At 32.5% G+C, this 19,010-nt stretch overlaps 3 protein-coding genes across 3 annotated transcripts; 1 reads left to right on the top strand and 2 right to left on the bottom strand.

The window, feature by feature from the left end:
- Positions 1–1,358: 1,358 nt before the first annotated feature.
- Positions 1,359–8,049, bottom strand: Unr (cold shock domain-containing Unr). Its single transcript, XM_040718817.2, has 9 exons — positions 7,918–8,049; positions 5,737–7,510; positions 5,368–5,547; positions 4,923–5,298; positions 4,191–4,867; positions 3,545–4,127; positions 3,325–3,486; positions 3,082–3,250; positions 1,359–3,006 (listed from the first exon to the last, which is right to left on the bottom strand). Exons 2-9 carry the CDS (start codon positions 6,601–6,603, stop codon positions 2,814–2,816), a joined length of 3,207 nt encoding a protein of 1,068 aa, XP_040574751.1. The 5' UTR covers positions 6,604–7,510; positions 7,918–8,049; the 3' UTR covers positions 1,359–2,813.
- A 5,709-nt stretch (positions 8,050–13,758) lies between these two features.
- Positions 13,759–16,845, bottom strand: LOC121123767 (dihydrolipoyllysine-residue acetyltransferase component of pyruvate dehydrogenase complex). Its single transcript, XM_040718899.2, has 6 exons — positions 16,329–16,845; positions 15,712–16,257; positions 15,226–15,638; positions 14,894–15,146; positions 14,665–14,829; positions 13,759–14,594 (listed from the first exon to the last, which is right to left on the bottom strand). Exons 1-6 carry the CDS (start codon positions 16,434–16,436, stop codon positions 14,307–14,309), a joined length of 1,773 nt encoding a protein of 590 aa, XP_040574833.1. The 5' UTR covers positions 16,437–16,845; the 3' UTR covers positions 13,759–14,306.
- An 89-nt stretch (positions 16,846–16,934) lies between these two features.
- On the top strand, positions 16,935–18,989 carry egh (beta-1,4-mannosyltransferase egh). Its single transcript, XM_040718900.2, has 2 exons — positions 16,935–17,077; positions 17,393–18,989. The coding sequence occupies exon 2, from the start codon at positions 17,402–17,404 to the stop codon at positions 18,812–18,814; it is 1,413 nt and encodes a 470-aa protein (XP_040574834.1). The 5' UTR covers positions 16,935–17,077; positions 17,393–17,401; the 3' UTR covers positions 18,815–18,989.
- The last annotated feature ends 21 nt before the right edge of the window (positions 18,990–19,010 follow it).

The following is a 19,010-nucleotide window of genomic DNA, read 5'->3' as shown; positions in this document are numbered from 1 at the left end:
AATAATTTTTACTTTACTAGAATAATAATAATAATTATATAGTAGAAATAGAGATAGTAATATTGTATGTAGTAGTAATAGTTGTCATCGAAAAACAATAATAAGCTTTAAAGAAAAGGGAGAGAGTGAGAGAGACCATTATTTTCGTTTTCAGGTTTACAATCGACATAATAAGTATGATAATAATTCAAAAGTGAATTGACAAAAAATGAAAGAAATAAAAAATAACCAAATACAATTTATGATAATAATTGAATTGTGTGTTTGTATGTATGTTGTTTCGTTTTTAAATTGAATGAAAGAGAAAATGCATGGCATAGCAAAGAGACAGACTCCTTTTCAAGTATAGTATAGTAAATACAATAATAAAGTTTGATAAAAAGACAATTGAACAACAGCAACAGCAAAGATGATAATTCAGAGTTGTAATAAACGTAACATAGTCGAGGTAAGAGTAAGACCCGGACTGACACGGTTTGAGATAGAAATATGGGATGGGGTGGGAGAAAAAGAGTGAGTAAATTCATAAAAAATAATGTCAGAGACAGATGATGGTGAACTATGTGTGTGTGATAAATACACTTAATAACTATGAGAGGGACGGAAACCTCCGCCATTCTACAGTAACTTGGTCAGCGCGTAATGGAGGTGTGATGTCAATCTCATGTGCATTGGGGTCAAGAGCAGGGGTAAATGTGATGGGGAATACACTCTACATGGAACATTTTCCTTACTCCCACCCCCCTTGCAGCGCAAACTAAGGGTGTTTTTTTATTTATATTGTAAAATAGTTAAGGAATGAATCAATTTGCTCTGTAAAGAGGAAGGGATTTTGAATGCCCGTTCCATGTATAGAGTATTCCTCCTTGGGTAATGCGGGTTGTCAACTTATCTATATCATGTATGTTAAGACTTTTTGGTAAGAAGATATCCTCTTCTCATAATATTTAATTACAACTAAATCACATATTATTATTGTTTTAAAAAAATCAAGAAAGGAGAGAGACAAACACGTATATTATTACATCATCATCTATATAAACTTTGCTTGATAGAGAGGAAAAAGAAATGGATAAATTGAGATAGTAATAACAATCGCAATAAAAGATTGCCATCCTCAGTTTAACATTGTGAGAAAAAAAAAAATTGTGCAACTTCAGATATTTATTGAACTAAGTATTTTTTTACGTAATTTTTTTTTTAAATGTAAAGAAACACTCAAAAATGAATCAAACAAAAAATCTTAATTTATGCTTAAGCATAAATAACAACTTTGCTTTAGTAATGTCCTTCTTTTTCCTCCCCCAGAGAGAGAGAGAGAGCAGAGCTTCTTCACTGCCATTGAAAGAATCAGTTCCTTTGTTTTTTACATTATATTCTACAGTTTATAAATAATAGCATATCATCCTAGGTTCGCACAAAGAGCATTGTACTGTTGTAGTAGTAATAATAACAAATAATCCTGGGTTAATAGAGAAATAGAAGAAAAATATCGCATGTAACCAAATGAATATAATAATAATTTAATAGTTTGTTTAATGTTATTTTGTAATTGTTGTACACGCATGTTTTTGAGCCATGTCACTTAGTTAACATTTATGTTGGGTATAAAATTTACATATATTATTTATTCCCATCCTTTTTCTTAAAAGCTCACTTTTTTTAAGTTATATAAATAAATAATTAATAATTCTGCCATACTTTGAATTGTAATAAGTTATGTATATAATGGTCAAAGAAGAATACGGCGACGGCAACGAACAAGAGTTAATAAACATATAGCCATCACCGTTAGTAGCTATAAATGGGATTCTTTATACACATGTAAATACATAATCAAAATTGCATGCTCTATATTACTATTAATATTTTAAATAATGAAATGAAATTGAGGGGTATGGAGAAAGTGGGGGTGGGTGGGAAATATGTTCACAGCTTCTTTTTAGTTCCTGGTTTGTTATATTTTTTTTTGTAGTTTTATTTTTTTAATATTTTAAATATCATTATTATTCATAATAAGAAATGTACATACAATTTTTTGTTTGATTGAAAGGAAGAGTAAGTAAGTTTTTTATATTTCTTTTTATTATAAAAGGAGGAAAAATTGACTAGTTGACTTGCAATTACAAGGGGAGACTCTTAGCAGCCCATTTAAGTTAAATAAGAAACACTTAAATTATTGAACAATCTCTCAAAAAAGGATTGTAATGATTCAACAAGGAAATTGCAAATATATTATTATTATATTTAACAACATCAACATGAGAAAAAGAAATTCCTTTCACTTGTTTAAAAAAAAAAAAAAAAAAGAAAAAAAAAAAAAAAAAAGGACGATGAAAAGGAAAGAAAAATATATTAATGGACTCACACATATCCCATTTATTTGAAACTAATCTAAATATTTATATATTTACCTTATTGATTAAAGTGAAATCACAGACACTGTACAATTATATCACTGTACCATTTTCCCGCAAAATATAAAACTGCTTATGTATTGAATTGAAGAAAAATAATGATATGCCATGTTAGCATGTCTACAAAATTCGAGTAAGAAGAAAATAATGGAATGGCTTCTTCAATCATTGAAAAAAAAAATGAAGAAATAAACATAATCGTATAAATAGTAATAGTAGTTGTAGTAGTAATTATAATTATAATAATAATGAGACCAAGTTCCCCCTTCCCAATGTTCAGGACACATACGTTTGTTTTATTGGTCACTGAACATAATCAATCCTATATTACCACCAATGAGTGTAGGTATATGTAATCCTTTTTTCCTTTAAAATTTTTAACATCTAGTTAACACACTAAATATCAGTTTTGCTATCCATCTTCTCTAGGAGAGCCATTGCCGCAACAGTACTTCGTGATTTAAAACCTTTAGTACCATCTGGTACTTTGGGTTGACGGATAATATGAACTTTAAGACCGCCTATGTCTTTATCCACTAAATTTAATGACTTCAAGCGACTTAACAAACGATCAGGTCTTTTAGACATTCTGAAAGGACCAAGATATTAAATGTTAAGCATGAAAATAAACTTCCTCGAACACAAAATATGTGCATATACTCACCCAACTTTCTTAACACAACAAGCAGAATTTTTCCCTGTTCTCTTGCTTGTTACAACAACAAATTCTACTTCATCGCCTTGCTGTAAGAAAGATCCTGCTTCGACTTCACTCATATGGAAAAATAATTTTTTTCCTTGATCCACTTCATGACTTAAAAATCCAAATTGTCCTAAAGTAAAATAGCAAGAATATAATTATTTAGTATGGCTAGACAGTGATAGATTTTTATTAAACAGTTCCTACCTTTAACAGCTTCCACTGTAGCTCTTAGTTTTTCCCTTGTTGCTTCTACATTTAATGCTAAATTCTTACACTCGGATATTCGGAATTTAACTGGATCATGTATCTGCAAGAGCTCCTTCTTATTGACTAAACTTACAATCCCATATTCATATTCTCCCATAACTACATATAAAAGTATACACATTAATTTACAAAAACAAAATGATGTTAATCAACAAACCTATCCCTTCTTCGGAACGAACTTGAATTAGACCTGCGTAGCAATCCTGATCAGGATTAACAGACCTCAGTGTCCGAATAACTTTTCCATTGAGAATTTCCTTACTAGAGTTTAGAGGAGGAATGGACCCTTTCGACAAAACTCTCAACTTTTCAGCGGATATCTTCTTATCTTTAGAAGAACCGGAGAGTCGATACTCAACTTCAGTACCAACTTCCAGTTTGTCAGCTTTACCTTCAACATTAGAGAAATGGAAAAATATTTCCTTATCCCTCTCAAGAGTTTCGATAAAACCAAATCCATCCTTCAATGCAGCTACATAGCCTTGTTTCATTTTAAAATTAGTTTCCGAATCAGAAGAAGATAATGAAGTTGTGGAGGAAGTTGATTCCGCTTCATTAGTATCTTTAATCAACCTTACATTGACGGCATTAGTTTCCTTTGTGCTTTTGAGTTGATTAATATCGAACACAACAAAGTCACCCTTCGTCAGCTGTAACTTACGAAAGTTAAAATCCTTAGGGCGGAGAGGTATCTCCAACATAGTACTATTCAGCTCATAAACGATCCTACCATTTCCTTCCTATCAATATATACATATGTTTTTAACAAAATAGGCATGAATGAAAAATAAATTGAACTATACCTTAGCATCACTCGTGTCCAAGGGTTGAGTTGGTGGGACTTGAACTTCACCAAATACATTTTTGTGGATAATGACTTCAAACTTGATGCTTTCCTTTATTAAATGTTTAATTCTTGTAGCAACAAACCGTGTATCAGGATCTGGAGTAACTGTAAATTCGCATTCATCTCCAACAGCCAAAACCTTATTAACATCTAGACATTCGCTAAAATGGAAAAAAATCTTGGCATCTCGATCAACACAGGTCAAAAAACCAAATCCATTTTTTAATGACTCGATGACTCCTTGTTCTCTTCTTTCATCAGAAACCTCAAAGGATTCATCAAGTAATTCAATTTTAGTAGCACGGCGGAGCTTATCTCTTCTGTCAATAGCAATAAGAAATTTAACCCAATCACCATGACGAAGAGTAAAATCTCCAAGCTGATCTTTTTCACCAAAAGGAACTTCAATTTCAGAACGATCAGTTCCACGATATTTGACTCTTCCAGGAAGAGGATCCACGTCACGTGGTGAAACGTCTCCACCAACATTTCTATCCAAAGGCTTAAGGACCTGACCCTTGAAGTATTCAGTTCCTACATCTTCAAAAATAACTGTTCCAGATTCAAGTTTAGTTATATTGCAAGCTACTTCCTTATTATTACGGGTTTGAATGGTGAATTCAACATCATCACCTGTGAATAAGCGAATATATTAATAACAAAAAAGAACCAGCTTAAAGGGTATTACCCAAATCAATATCTTCATGTCCACTCTCACTAAAATGAAAGAAAATTTCCTTGACAACATCGGCGCGCTCAATGAATCCAAATGACTCTTTAATAGAATTAACAACTCCTTGATATTTAACTGGAGCGGCTGGATTTTCAAGTCGTATTGTACGAGCAACTAAGTTTCCAGAGCGTTGCATAGTAGCCATTTGGAAACTAACTTTATCCCCAGAAGCGACAGTTACATTACCCTCTACATCAGACATAGTAAAGGGCAAAAAGAAACATTCACCTCTGTTCTCATAACTAATTCTACCCTGAGTAGGGTTTCCAGTTTCAGAATCAATACGAGCTTCTGTTGTAACCGTACCAATAACTCTTTCTTCACTCATTACCTAAATGATCAATCACGTTACAAATACTCAGTAAAAAGTGAAGAATAAAAAAAAAAAAAATACACATACCACTTCAGGAGCTATTTTGGAGACACAACTAGCAATGGGCTTTCCAGTTCGACGATCATATGTCATTTCAAATTCAACTGGGTCGCCATTTTTAAGATGCTCAATGTTTCCTTCGAATTGAGAAAAATGGAAAAACAGCCGTGCTTGACGATCACAGCATTGAATAAAACCGTAAGAGTGCTATTAAAAGATTAGATCAAATTACTGTCTATAAAGCACTAATATAAAATCAACATTTAAAAAAAAAATAAAAATGTAAAAACAAAGCAAAGCAAATATGATCGATATCTGAGAAATTAGTATTCAAAGATCATTGTTATAAAAGTTAATTGAATGCTTTGGCTGACACATTAATAAAATTAAACTTACAAGAAGTTTTTCAATAATTCCAGTTTCTCTCGCACCAGCTCCAGATTGAGCTCCATTACTTTGAGCAACTCCTCCATTCGTAACAGAAGAGCGGTTATTGGTAGAAGATGATGAACTTGATGAATTGTTGTAATCTGCATTCAAACCATTGCTGTTAAAGGTTCCGATCTCGAAAGTGGAAACTTGAGGAAATGATGATGACGCATTAGACGATGGAGAGACGGAATTCCAAGTTCCTATTTTCATGGGAGAGCCTCTTTGCTGATTATCACTACTGAAGGTTGAAGGAGGTGAGCGGCTCCCACCGAAGCCATTGGAAGTAGATCCACGGAAATCAAAGGAATTATTTCCAACACCCACACCACTGGATGATAGTTGTCTACCAAAGCCATTAACCATGGTATGAGAGTGATCTTGAAGACTAATTGAGCGATCAAAAGACGCCGTGCTACTACGTTGGTTGCTTATATTATAGTCAAATTGCTGATTAGATGAAGGAGATGGTTCATTGTTGTAACCGAATATATTTGCAGATGGGGCAATTCGATTCATCATTCTGTTGGATCCAGAAGATAAAAAGTCCCTCGACGATGAAAAATTAAAGTTATTAGGCGAGGTTCCCCTTTCCCTTACTGGAGGTGCATTGTTGTAGTCCAAAGACATTTTATTCAAACCGAAATTGTTTGGTTGAGGTGGCATCACGTTTTGAAAGGTATTTTGAGAATTTTTCGATATGACAGATCGCCTCTGTTGATTTTGGAGAGAAGAAATAGAGGAGTTATTGAAGAATCCTGTACTTCCACCGTTACTACTACCACAGTCATGAGTGGGTAATAGGGGTCTCCACTGAGAGCTCAAATTACTCATATCGTTATGAACACTTATAATAACGAAGAAATCAAAAGAAAAAAAGGAATATTACAATATACAGTCACACTACAGGCGATAATGCAATAAATATATCTTCTTATATCAATGTTTATATTAAACTTAATTCTTCTTAAACTAGAAAAAGGACTTATTTCTTGATATTTTTCTTCAATCTAGTGTAATAGTGTAAGAAAAGGTCGGGAAGAAGTAACTAAAAATATATATCTATATATATTGACACTCTGGTTTCCTTAGGCTTGGGCTACTATATTTTTTGTAATGTTTTTAAATTATTGTTTCTTGAAGTTGTCCCAAAGTAAAAACGCTTCAATAATATCACATTCCAAGTTTTGTCTTCACTAGTGTCTCTTAGGGTTTACGTTACAGATTTGAAAGATTTCTTTCGTTTATGGCGGTGAGTTACGGAATATTGTTTACAGTCGACGATTTCGCAAACTCGGATGTAGTTTTCTGTTTTGCACACTTTGGGAGGGATTCTTTTTATAAATTCAATTTCTTTTTATTAGCAAATATTTTATTTTTTTAATTAAATGACTGAAATCTACAGTTTTGAATAATAAATAAATTGAAGAAAAGTAATTATTTTATGTATATAAATATTAAATCAATATTTAAAAAAAACATTTTTTTTACTGGAATATTTTGTATATAAAGACGTCAATTTTAAGTTTTTTATTATATTTTACGGAGTTTTTTGTATTTTTTTTTTTGGTTTTTTGAATCCACACACGCACTTTTAAGTAACTTAAAAACTAATAGAGCAATTAAGTTATGTTTAGTTTTTTTATAGAGAAATGAACGAAAAGGAGGTTTTAATTTGTGATGTTTTGGTAGTAGTTGTCTGTCGTAGTAGTTTTGGTGGTAAGTTTGTTTAGCAGACGACCTGAAACAAGTCAAGATTTAGAGATAGTTCATGTACATTTAGGGAGGAAGGAAATGGCTAAGGGCACAGGGGAGGGATTCGGAGTCACGGATGACATTATATGTAGTGAATCCACACCTTTATAAATGGGATCTACATGATGAGGGGAAGGATATGGAGCCACGCAGGGAAAGCATCCCACTCCTAACATTGCATTTCCATACATCATCTTGCATTAATGTTAATACTATCAATATAAATGTTGCCATCAGATTATCGCAGATTTACACAGAAAATAAAAGACAAAAAGGAAAAATGAGCAAATAAAAAGGCTCAATAAAGACCATAGGAACAATTTGAGGTGTAAATCAATGGTGAGGACTTCATATTTCCAATAAAATAAATATTAAAAAATCGGAGAAACAAACCTTTACGTGTCTCCCAAGTGAGGACATCCCGCCATGATGGCTTCTTTCCTCTTTTATCTTCTTCTTCTTCTTTCTTTTCTTTTTCTTTCTTTCTTTCTTTCTTCTCCCCGGTCTGGCCTAGTTATACAACACAGGCTGCCGGCTGATAATATTAAGACCATCAACGAGCAAAAACCAAAAAAAAAGTACTCTATAGACTACTACTTCTTACAAAACGGGTCGACATTAGTGATGAAACGAACTTTTTATTATGTATATTCAGTAGTAACTTGTAATTTGTTACTTATCCCGATAATATTATGTATCTTTTTTTTTACTTTTCAAATCAATAATTTCAACTATGCTGCTATGTGGAGCAAGCGTACTGTATCACGTGATACGGTTTCTTTTATGCAAAAAAGTGAATAAATACACTCGCGCATCTTACGTATATTGAGTGTCTTTATGCATTTTTTCTTTGTCTCGAATATTTATCAACTTTAGGCGTTGTAACTGCTTCTATATTGTCATGGAAAATGACTGAGGATAGGGATAGGATTCGTCGAATCCCAAATACTTAATTCAAATTTGACCATAATGAAAAGCTATGTATTTTCTTGCTTTTCTCCGATCATTTAATAAATCTAAATAACTAGTCGTACAAGTGTACATATATAAATACTTCATTCTATGAGGCCAATTGAGGGGTCTACATATTTTATTAGTTACTATTAAGTACTCACAAATAATAGTAATGGACTAAAGTGATAGCTGTGTGTGCTGTAGTAAAACTGGCTACATACTACATTAAATTAATGAAGAAGTACTCAATCTTTGATAGAGTACATATTATTACAGAAGCAACTGCATCCTTTATTAAATGACTTTAATCATCATCTTTTACTCATATAGATGAGCAGGTGCAATTTAGTTGTATTTGTAGTAGTGTTGACCTTGGGGTTTATTATAACTTAGATAGGCTGTGTAAAGCGTTTTCATGTGACGTCAGCATTGTGATGGCGGCCATTTCGGGGCCTAAACAACTAATACAGCCCTTCTTTCATTAATGTTAAGGAAGATAGGAAACTAGTGGCCGTCTAAATGGAACCAACAAATAAAATGACTTAAATCTTACTTTTAATCAAAAAATATGTTATTACATCGTTATACAATCTTATTTCCATCTTGTAGATAATTTTTAACAATTACCATGGAAGGAATAAGATATTTTTCTTAAAAATTATCCAACTTTTATCGTACCTAATCGATTAAAACACAAACAAAAATTGTACAAGTTTATAAATTTCATAGGGATTTTCCATACATATCGCTTTGATCCCCCAAGACGAAGTCTGCTTCAGTTATGATGCAATTTATGAGGTCAGTGAAAACGTTTTATTGAATTTCCTTCATTTTTATTTACTGGTCAAACCTTTATTATTTATTCAACAGTATGTTCCCTCTATGAGATTTTTTTGAGCCAAAAAATTGCACTTTCACTCAGCTACGTTCAACAATATAAAATATTATTGCAGTTAGATACTATGCAAAAAAAAAAAAAAAAAAAAAAAAATGGCCCGTCAACATTTAATAAAGCTAGAATGGATTTTCTCAAAATTGAGTTGGGATTACATTTGTATTCTTATACGAATTATCATGAATTTATATCAAGAAATTATTTGTTTTAAAGTATATAATTGACTCAAATATTATGTCTATGAAATATTGCGCTATATGTAAAATATATTAAGTAAAAAAAAATTAATTGGGATTTTCTACTTTTTTAGATTTTTGAAAACAAGTAGTAAATAATTATAATCATCATTCATTGAGTTCGATATATTATTATTATGGTTCATGACTATTAAATTTTTATTAATTATTTTTCTATGTTTAATAATTAAAATTAATATTTGGAGTTGAGTCACTAATAAAATATTGCTTTCATTCACTTCTTTACAAAATATTGGATGAATTAAAAATAAAATATGATACAAAAATGCCAAAGCAATTGTGATAGTCATAGCTTAAGATTCGAGTACCCCAACATACGATCTGGTCGAGAGTTGGAGACGGACAGCAAGATCCGCTTAAGGTTATTTTTTAAAGTTATTTCTTATGGGATAGATTGCTTTAACTTACAATTTTTGTATCATGAACTAATTCCAGGAACAAATTTAACTCGTATATCAAGGTGTTAATGTACATACACGTATGTGTAAGATGACTGGTTTTCAAATTGTGGTACGCGGCTTCCGATATTGAATATGTTTGATAATAATTGTAGCACTTTGAGATCTTGATATTTTCTCAGATGGTACATACTGTAAAAAGCTTGAGAGTCACTGTACTAGACGATTCTCTACAAAGTTGACAACAGTTATGATTTGTGAGAATTCCTCCCAAGTGAAAACTTGAATCTCGAGACATTCTGAAGAATGTATAAATTTAAATGAATGGCACAAAAAAAATCAATAGTTACACCATGCTCCATGATGATTGTTGGTACCAGAGAGAAGTTGATACTTAGATATATCAATTCTCCCAAAAGTTAGAGAATAAAAAAAGACTTATTTTCTAGAAATTACATTTGCTCATTTTATTTATTTCAAATGGCCTTCTTTTTTATAAAAACGTTTCCCATTTTAGTGTAAATTAAGAATTATTAATTTACTTTATAAAAAATAATCCTTTAAGTCAAGGAAGCCGTAGTTACTTCATCTCTGTCAATGAGTCTTCTGCATATAGATGTTGGAGTCTGATACTTTCGCCTTAAAGTTAAACCATTTCACCTTGAAGTCATTTTGCCTCAATATATATAAATATATGTGGCTTATACGTCAGTATTGTTTATTTTATTACGATAAAACGCATTAAATGTTTGTTTCCTGTTGAAATAATTATGGAATTATGCTTTTTTGTCAATCCATAAGTATTTTTTCAATATGAACAATTCATGATGTCTAATTATAATTAATTGATAACCTAGAGTTAAATGATTAGCACTTCTTCTATTCGAATCATTGTCGGATTTTTTTATTATGCTAATTTTATTAGCTATTTTGTCTTTGATTCGAATTAATTACCCAATAAAATTTCGATAATATGTATTTGTTGAAATTTTGGGCATACATCATTTTTCCAAGAGAAAATAACAATTTAATGTTTTTTATAGTAATAAAAATTACATATTTTGATTAAAAAATTCAATCAAAAGTATACAATAATGACGAATAACCCTCATTTATTTATATACTAAGGCGAAATATCGTTGGGGCAAAAATGTTTAAGAAGAAAGTATCTCGCCCCATTGATATGTGTCTAATGCCCGAGCAGGGGAGCAACTACCTACTTTCTATAGATTATTCATACATATTGGATATTACAATGCCCCTTCTATCTCGATGAACAAATCAAAGCCGGGTTTACCGTTGGCGGAGTTTAAGCCAAACACAAAATTGACGAATAGAGGATTAAAAGATGACGCCATTCCTTGTTGGTTCCAAAACTGTCCTTCTTATTTAAAAAGACATCAACCAGATCGAAGGAGCGGTAGAGCAACTATTCAAGCAAGTTTCCAAGAAGAGTATTGGTAATATTTTATATGTTTTTGTTTTATGTGTGTGTTTTTCAAAATTATTATTCCCCATTGAGATTCACAATTTTTAGATAGATAATAATATATATAGATTAATAGTTATTTTATATTATATTCGAACGGAAAATATGGGCCAACAGTTTCTTGAAGAGGATAACATTACTTCCATCGAAGAAGTTAAAGCTAAATCTCTCTTTTTAGATAATCCCCCTGGTAATATATCATTCGCAAATATTGAAAATTGCTATATTTCATTTTGATTCTGTTCATTGAAGAACAGTCATAAAACATCAATTAGAAATATTTCATCATGGCCCATGGGAATTTTCGATTACCTCTCAGTAAAGTCCAAGATATATAATGAGCAAGAAATTGACTATCCAATCCATCTCTCAAGTGCTAATTATCTTAGCTTTTCTGAACAGCTACATAGTTGAGGAGGAAAAGAACATAGACAAGTTTGCTCATTTCAAAGTCATTTTAGATACGCCCAAAAGTGAGGCAAATTTATTCACACGGATGAAATTTTCGATGCGAAATTCAATTTTTTGTTTGAACAATTCAGAAAATCCTAGGACATGGGCTGCATTCATGATAAAGATGGTCATTTTTTTAGCACTATCATTGGAGGGCCACATGACCACGTACTTCAAATAACTTGATATGACAGACACTACAGATGATTCACAATAAGAACACATAATAGATATGTATTGATATCTGTATGTTTATTGAACCAACATACAACTATTTTCTGCATATAAATGCACTTTTACATGTCCTTAATAAGCAACGAAGACAAAACATTGGGTCAAAAAAAGTGCAAAAAGGAATTTTAACTCTTCAAATAAAAAAGTTAAAAAAACAACTTAGTTCAAATAACTCACATTCAATAATGGCAGCATTAATTAAACCTAATGAGAAGCATGTGGCTTGGCCTAATGGCTCATATTGGATTAGATGTCAATTTTTGTGGTCCCAATCAACATCAAATGAGACAAAGTATCACCGGTATTTCTCTCTTAGGATTTTATGTACTTCGTGTGCAGGCTACACTGTGTGAGGTCGAGGGCCACACGCCGCCAGTAGCCTATCCCTGTTCGGTTGAAATGTTAGCTAACTGTTTAATTAGGAAACAAACGAGCCCTACTCTTTACATGCAACTTCAAATGCAAGGAATTCTTACATTGCCACATATGTCCCATTTGATGAGAGTTTCTGGAGCGGTCAATGTCAGCACTGGTATTAATGATGCCACCATTAAATACCTGAAATGTAGAAGTGAAAATTTGAATCCAATACAGAAAAATGTGTATCTATTAATTGAAGAAATTCAAACAAGTTGACTATAGTAACGGTAAATTATATTGATTGAATTAAGATTCTCTGAAAAACTATATTAACATTTATGATTAAAAGTTCGTTTAGGAAGTATGATGACTTTGATGATCGTTGTCATGCTACTGTTTTCACTTTATGAATTTCATAATATTAATTTTGAAGAAGGATTTATGAATGTTGAGACTCCAAAAGTCTAAGATTCTTTCATCAATATGATAAATCGAGGAGGACTTACCTTCAGATTCTATTTATTCATTTTTTATCGTTTCTTGGAATCTATATGAAGCAATTACACAAAATACAGATGCCAGAGCAATGTTTTTAAATTGTGCTAATCAAAAATATATATTTGTATCTATGATTGAAATTATTTATCATGAAAACATTTAAATTATTTGTAATATTTGCGACAATAATTTAGACCGTTATATTTCCAAAATTTCTATGTGAAAAACTTTAAAATGAATATAATAGCTTGATTCATAAAACTAAAAAAAGAAAATCATATGCCTTAAACAAAAAAATAACAAAATTCAATTAAAATAATAATAATTATTATAGAATTATTTAAATGATTTGGAGAAAATTGTTCACTTAAGTATAAAATGACCTACTACTATTTTTTTGAGTTATTTTATGTAAATAATACAACTTTACTACATATGATTTTGGTCCAAACATGCAAGAGGGGAAAAATAACGCTCGTTCCAAATAAATAACGTACTCCTTGAATTCTAATTCAGTTTAGGCCGTCTAATCAAATAATGGATGTGTTTAAAATCAAGAAAGTAATTGACACTGATCGCTATAAGTTTAACGTGTCATGGAAATTGCTCAAGTCTGAAAAGGAAAGTCTATCAACGCCAACAATTATTTAAGTACTATGATAACCTGTAAGACACTGGAAAATAAATAGATAGACATTTAGGCAGGTGGAAGGTGTACTATTCCAGGATATCCATACTTTAGAGTAACACTTACATTCATAAGTATATACCAAACTGTTCCCAAAGTTTCAATTATTAAAACAATCTTCATTAATTTTCTGGAAGGAAAAGGGTCTAATACTTTTAAAATCAAATACATCTACATTTTACATACAAAAATCTTTAGAGTTTTAAGACTAGATTTCGAGTATCATTGTTAAAGCAGGTTACCTCATCTATCGTGTGTGTCCACATATACGTATATGAGCTCTTGATAGTTGATGAAAAAAGTATCCATCTATTAATTACAATACAACATAAATTGGGTGTACAGGCATGATAGTTTTTAGTTTTCTGAAACCCATTTTTTTTTTAATTTGCAGAAAAGCCAATTAAATGTACAGATATATAGTAAACTCATATTCATTAAATATAATTAATTTCCTTTTAAATCATAACATTATACAGATGATGAGTATGTGTGGAACATAGTTTCTTTGGTGGAAGTTATACGAATTCTTGTGTAACTCTGTGATCTTCCATTTTTACACTACAGAAACCCTACCAATAGGAACTAATCCCAAGTTCATATATTCTGGATTCTCCATAACCTTCCTGAATGTAGCCATGAAAGTTGTTGCAACATTATCTTCGATGAAACGCTGATCAAACGAAAGTGTAGCTGACATAGAAGTCATTAACTTGCCAGTGACAGGATTTATTTCTGGGATACCTGAGCCAATGGCCAAAATACCTACTTGAGGTGGATTAATAATGGCAGTAAATTCTGATATACCAAACATGCCTAAATTGGATATAGTAAAAGTGCCCCCCTGAAAAAGTACAGTAAGGTAGAAAGAATAAGATACGTAAAATGATTAATTAAGTATCAATATAACATACTTGAAATTCATGTAGTGCAAGTTTGTTATCTCTAGCTCTTGACGCCAAATCTTTAACACTATTAGAAATATCTTGCAAGGACTTTTGATCAGCATCCTTGACGATTGGAGTTATTAGTCCTGACTTAGTAGCTACTGCGACTGAAACGTCAATATTCGACATGACCTATGTAAAAAAATAGTGAAGAAATAATCATTCATTGATAGTTAAAAAAAAAATAGAGACCAACCTCAAAGTCTTCACCTTTGACATTTAAATTCATTTCGGGAACATATTGCAAGGAAGTTGCGACGGCCTTAATAATGAAATCATTAACTGATAGCTTAATTCCAGATTGTTTGAAATTGGATCGTATCTGACTAATAGTATCAATATTACAAGTTGCTGTGCAATATCCATGAGGTGAAGTTTGTTTCGACTCCGTGAGCCTTTTGGCAATTACTCCTCTCATAGAACTTACAGGGGTATCCGTATAACCAGAACTAGTGAATAGAACGTACACATAATTATGTTATTAATATATGTGTAATGTATAATGAGACAAAAAACCATTAAAAGTACCTTGGCCTTGGTGGAGAAGGAGCTACTGAAGCTTTTTTCGAATCATGTTCAGCGCCTGCTTTTTTGGGCTGAGAAGGTGGATGTTGGGAAATATGAATGGGTTGCAAATTATTTTTGGAAATAAAATTCAACACATCTTCCTTGATCAGTCCTTTGGGACCAGATGCCTCCAGCTTATCAGGATCAATACCATATTGCGCAATTAGAAGATTGGTTGCTGGTCCTACATGTGGCAAGAATTCAATGTGTGATATCTCGGATACCGTTTGTGAGGATTCACCACTTTTATCCTGACTAGCTTCTTTATTTATCACAGGTGGATTTGTGCTATCTGCCTTAGACTCCTCTGGAGGAGATCTCACTTTTTCCCACTCCTCACCTTCTTCGACAATAAGAGCGATAAGCTCACCAATCTAGGAGAAAGTTTTTTTATTAACTTTAATTCGAAATTCATTTTCATACATACGAGGATTTCCTCTACCTTACCTTAACTCCCTCAGTTCCTTCTTTTACTAAGATTTTGGCAAGAACGGCATCATCATCGATCTCCATAGCAACCACAGCTTTATCTGTTTGAATTTCACACAAGACATCTCCAGAGACAAGCATATCTCCTTCCTTCTTTTTCCACTCAATGATAGTACCTTCCGTCATGGTGGGAGATAGACTAGGCATTTTTACAGGAGTTCCTGTAACAAAATCTCCAGATAGAGAATATTCACTCTCAGACGACGACGACGAAGAGGATGATGAAGAACTGCTGCTGGAACTGTCTTCACTGGCGATTAACTTCCAATCCTCTCCATCCTCTGCTGCGATTCCGATGAGTTCTCCAACACTAAGCGAACCAGAATTTTCATCTTTAAGTATCTTTGCTAGTATCCAATCATCATCGGCATCTAAGGACACAACGGCCTTGTCCGTTTGAATCTCACAAATTGCGCTCCCTGCAGATATGGATTCTCCTTCTTTTTTGCACCAATTTACTATTTTCCCCTCTGTCATAGTCGGAGACAGGGAAGGCATCCGCAGCTATAAAAGGGATCCCATCAACCATCATGTGAACTGAAGATGTCAGATGAAAGATTGAAGTATAGACTTACCTCAAACTTTAAGGCCAAAGGACTTGTTCTGAGAAAGCGTTGACTTCCCAGTCTACTCCTCGAGAGAAGTGTCTCTCGTCTTAGTATACATTCAAGGCTTCTCAACATGTTGTTTTAACTTATTAGATTTGCATGATCTCAAAATTGCAGAGTCGAGTGCTTCAGTGTGTGTCGATGTTGACGTTGTCTGTGTTGATGTTTTTTTAGCAGAAAGTACCAGCTGTTTACACCGAGAGGGCGCTCTACATCCAACGGCATCTATTGTCAAATTCATGAACTGAGGGTACATGAAGACCTACATAATTTATCTCTAATTAGTTGTACATTTAATGGAGTACTTCTAGAGAAAAGCCTCCATAACTTATGAATAGATAAAAAGACCTGGTTTTTAAACCACTTATACATTAAACATTATCCTTAATCGATTTAAAATATACAGTCCCTCTAATAATGTGTACATTTATCATGTTGTATATAATATATAATAATAATATGTATTTAGATTCAGACAATTAGAAAGCCGTAGTCTTGTACATAGTATTCAACTGATTACAACTCCTCCCCATGTATAACAGACATTGTAACTTTATTACAGGCATGATGTAAACTTACACTCCTACACTTATTCATATATATGTTTAACAAATTAATTTATTATGAAATCAAAGGTGTTTTCCGAAACATGTGTGATTCGTAGAAGAAGCTACAGGGATCCGCTTGTTTGTAGTTAACGAAATAGTCTTAGTGAGGTGAGTTGCGTATTTTTATTATAATTATTATATTAGTTCACTTTAAATGCAAAAGACATCATTTTAATAATATATGTTGAAGTACTTTTAAAATTAGGTGGAGTAAATATGACATTAGTCAATAAATTCTGTCTTTTTTTATCTATAACAGTCAGGCTATTTCGAGACCCTTTTTTGTTTTGACTATAATACCTTCTTATCTATGAATGAGTAGTAATGAATCACTCCCCAACAATTAGAATGATATCCTACTTCCCTCGTCCCCGCACGTTCCATAATTAAATGAACAATACTTATTATACTTTTTTATTCCAGTGACACACTATGAGCTATAGTATTAATTCTCATGGAGCTCACATCGTCCATTGTTGTCTCTATTTTTCATGGATAATTTTCTTTTCGTATATGAGTGGGGCTCTCGGAGGACATAATGTTAATGAAAAGCCAGATCCTTGGGTTACCTATGGAACATTGCTAACTTGTGTTCTTATGTTACTACGCTTTGTAAGTTTTTCAACGCTACCTCAAACACTATTCACTCTGATCGGTCTCGTGAGATTCAATGCTTTTCCTCCAAATGTAACACTAAAAGACTCTCTTCTCAACTCACCATTTCTTTGTGTTCGAGTAGTAACTCGAGGACTCTATCCTCAACTTGTTAAAAAGACAGTAGAAGAAAATATGTCAATTATTAAATCCGTTGGTGTAAATGATTTTATGATTGAGGTTGTGACTGATACTAAAATTGGGTTACAAGAAAATACGCACTTACGTGAAATTGTTGTTCCGTCCAGCTATATTACTAAATCTGGAGCCTTGAATAAAGCACGAGCCCTCCAATACTGCCTCGAGGATGATGTTAATAATCTTGAGGATCACATGTGGATAGTTCATCTGGATGAGGAAACTCTGTTAACTCCAAATTCAGTTAAAGGTATTCTCAAGTTTACAAGAAATGGTCAGCATGACTTTGGACAAGGACTTATTATATATGCTAGAAATCCTCCTCGATTGAAAACAACTTGGGATACGATTCAGAATAGAATTTGCACTGTTGCAGACAGCTTTAGAGTATCTGATGATATGGGGAAATTAAGATGTCAACTTAAGATATTCAACAAACCTTTATTCGGATGGAAAGGCTCTTATGTTGTGTCAAGGGTTGGATCTGAACGTAGAGTTGGGTTTGATAACGGTCCAGAGGGTTCAAAGGCAGAAGACTGCTATTTTGGTATTTTAGCTATGTCACAAGGCTACTCTTTCGATTTTATTGAAGGGGAAATGCTTGAAAAGTCACCTTTTACATTTCTTGATTTCTTTCGTCAACGAAAGCGTTGGATGCAGGGGATATATTTAGTGGTTACCTCTTCGAAAATTTCATTTCGTGCTCGCATAATCTTAGGAATCTCTCTATTTAGCTGGTTGACGATGCCTCTTAGTGCCAGTAATATTTTTTTATCTGCCATTTTTCCTATGTCCATATCTCCTCTAGCTGACTCAGTGTTGGCATTTCTAGGTGCTAACGGACTTTATATGTACTTTTACGGCTTTTTAAAGCAATATCCTATTCGGAGATACTCTTTGGCTCGTCTCCTTCTATTCATTCCAGAAATATTAATTGCTTCTACTGTGAGCATAATAGCGGAGAATATAGCGATACTATCGATATGGTCTGGAGATTGGTATGGATTTTATATAGTACAAAAAGAGACTTGTGATGAAGATTTCGAAGTGTAACTTGAGTTCTTACTACTTATTTGTCTCTAAAATAACCCTCACAAAATATATACTGGTATATTTTATTTATTTTATACGGTTGGCATTACTTACATCAAGTTTTCAAATATTTATTGTGTTCTTTGCTTAATTTATTATTAATTATAATTAATATAAATAAATCCAACCTACTCAACGTGTTATTATCAAAGTGACT

This window comes from Lepeophtheirus salmonis, chromosome 8 (genome assembly GCF_016086655.4).
Source record: "Lepeophtheirus salmonis chromosome 8, UVic_Lsal_1.4, whole genome shotgun sequence".
NCBI lineage: Eukaryota > Metazoa > Arthropoda > Copepoda > Siphonostomatoida > Caligidae > Lepeophtheirus > Lepeophtheirus salmonis.
The sequence above is the reverse complement of the archived record's forward strand: the minus strand, read 5'-3'. Positions and strand labels throughout refer to the sequence as shown.

Coding starts and splice junctions, on each gene's coding strand:
- LOC121123767 (XM_040718899.2), bottom strand. CDS start 16,436: ATGTTGAGAAGCCTTGAATGTATACTAAGACGAGAGACACTTCTCTCG. Junction 16,258..16,328: donor CTTTGGCCTTAAAGTTTGAG/GTAAGTCTATAC, acceptor TCCCTTTTATAG/CTGCGGATGCCTTCCCTGTC. Junction 15,639..15,711: donor AAGGAACTGAGGGAGTTAAG/GTAAGGTAGAGG, acceptor ACTTTCTCCTAG/ATTGGTGAGCTTATCGCTCT.
- Unr (XM_040718817.2), bottom strand. CDS start 6,603: ATGAGTAATTTGAGCTCTCAGTGGAGACCCCTATTACCCACTCATGAC. Junction 5,548..5,736: donor GAATTATTGAAAAACTTCTT/GTAAGTTTAATT, acceptor ATCTTTTAATAG/CACTCTTACGGTTTTATTCA. Junction 5,299..5,367: donor CCAAAATAGCTCCTGAAGTG/GTATGTGTATTT, acceptor TTGATCATTTAG/GTAATGAGTGAAGAAAGAGT.
- egh (XM_040718900.2), top strand. CDS start 17,402: ATGAGCTATAGTATTAATTCTCATGGAGCTCACATCGTCCATTGTTGT.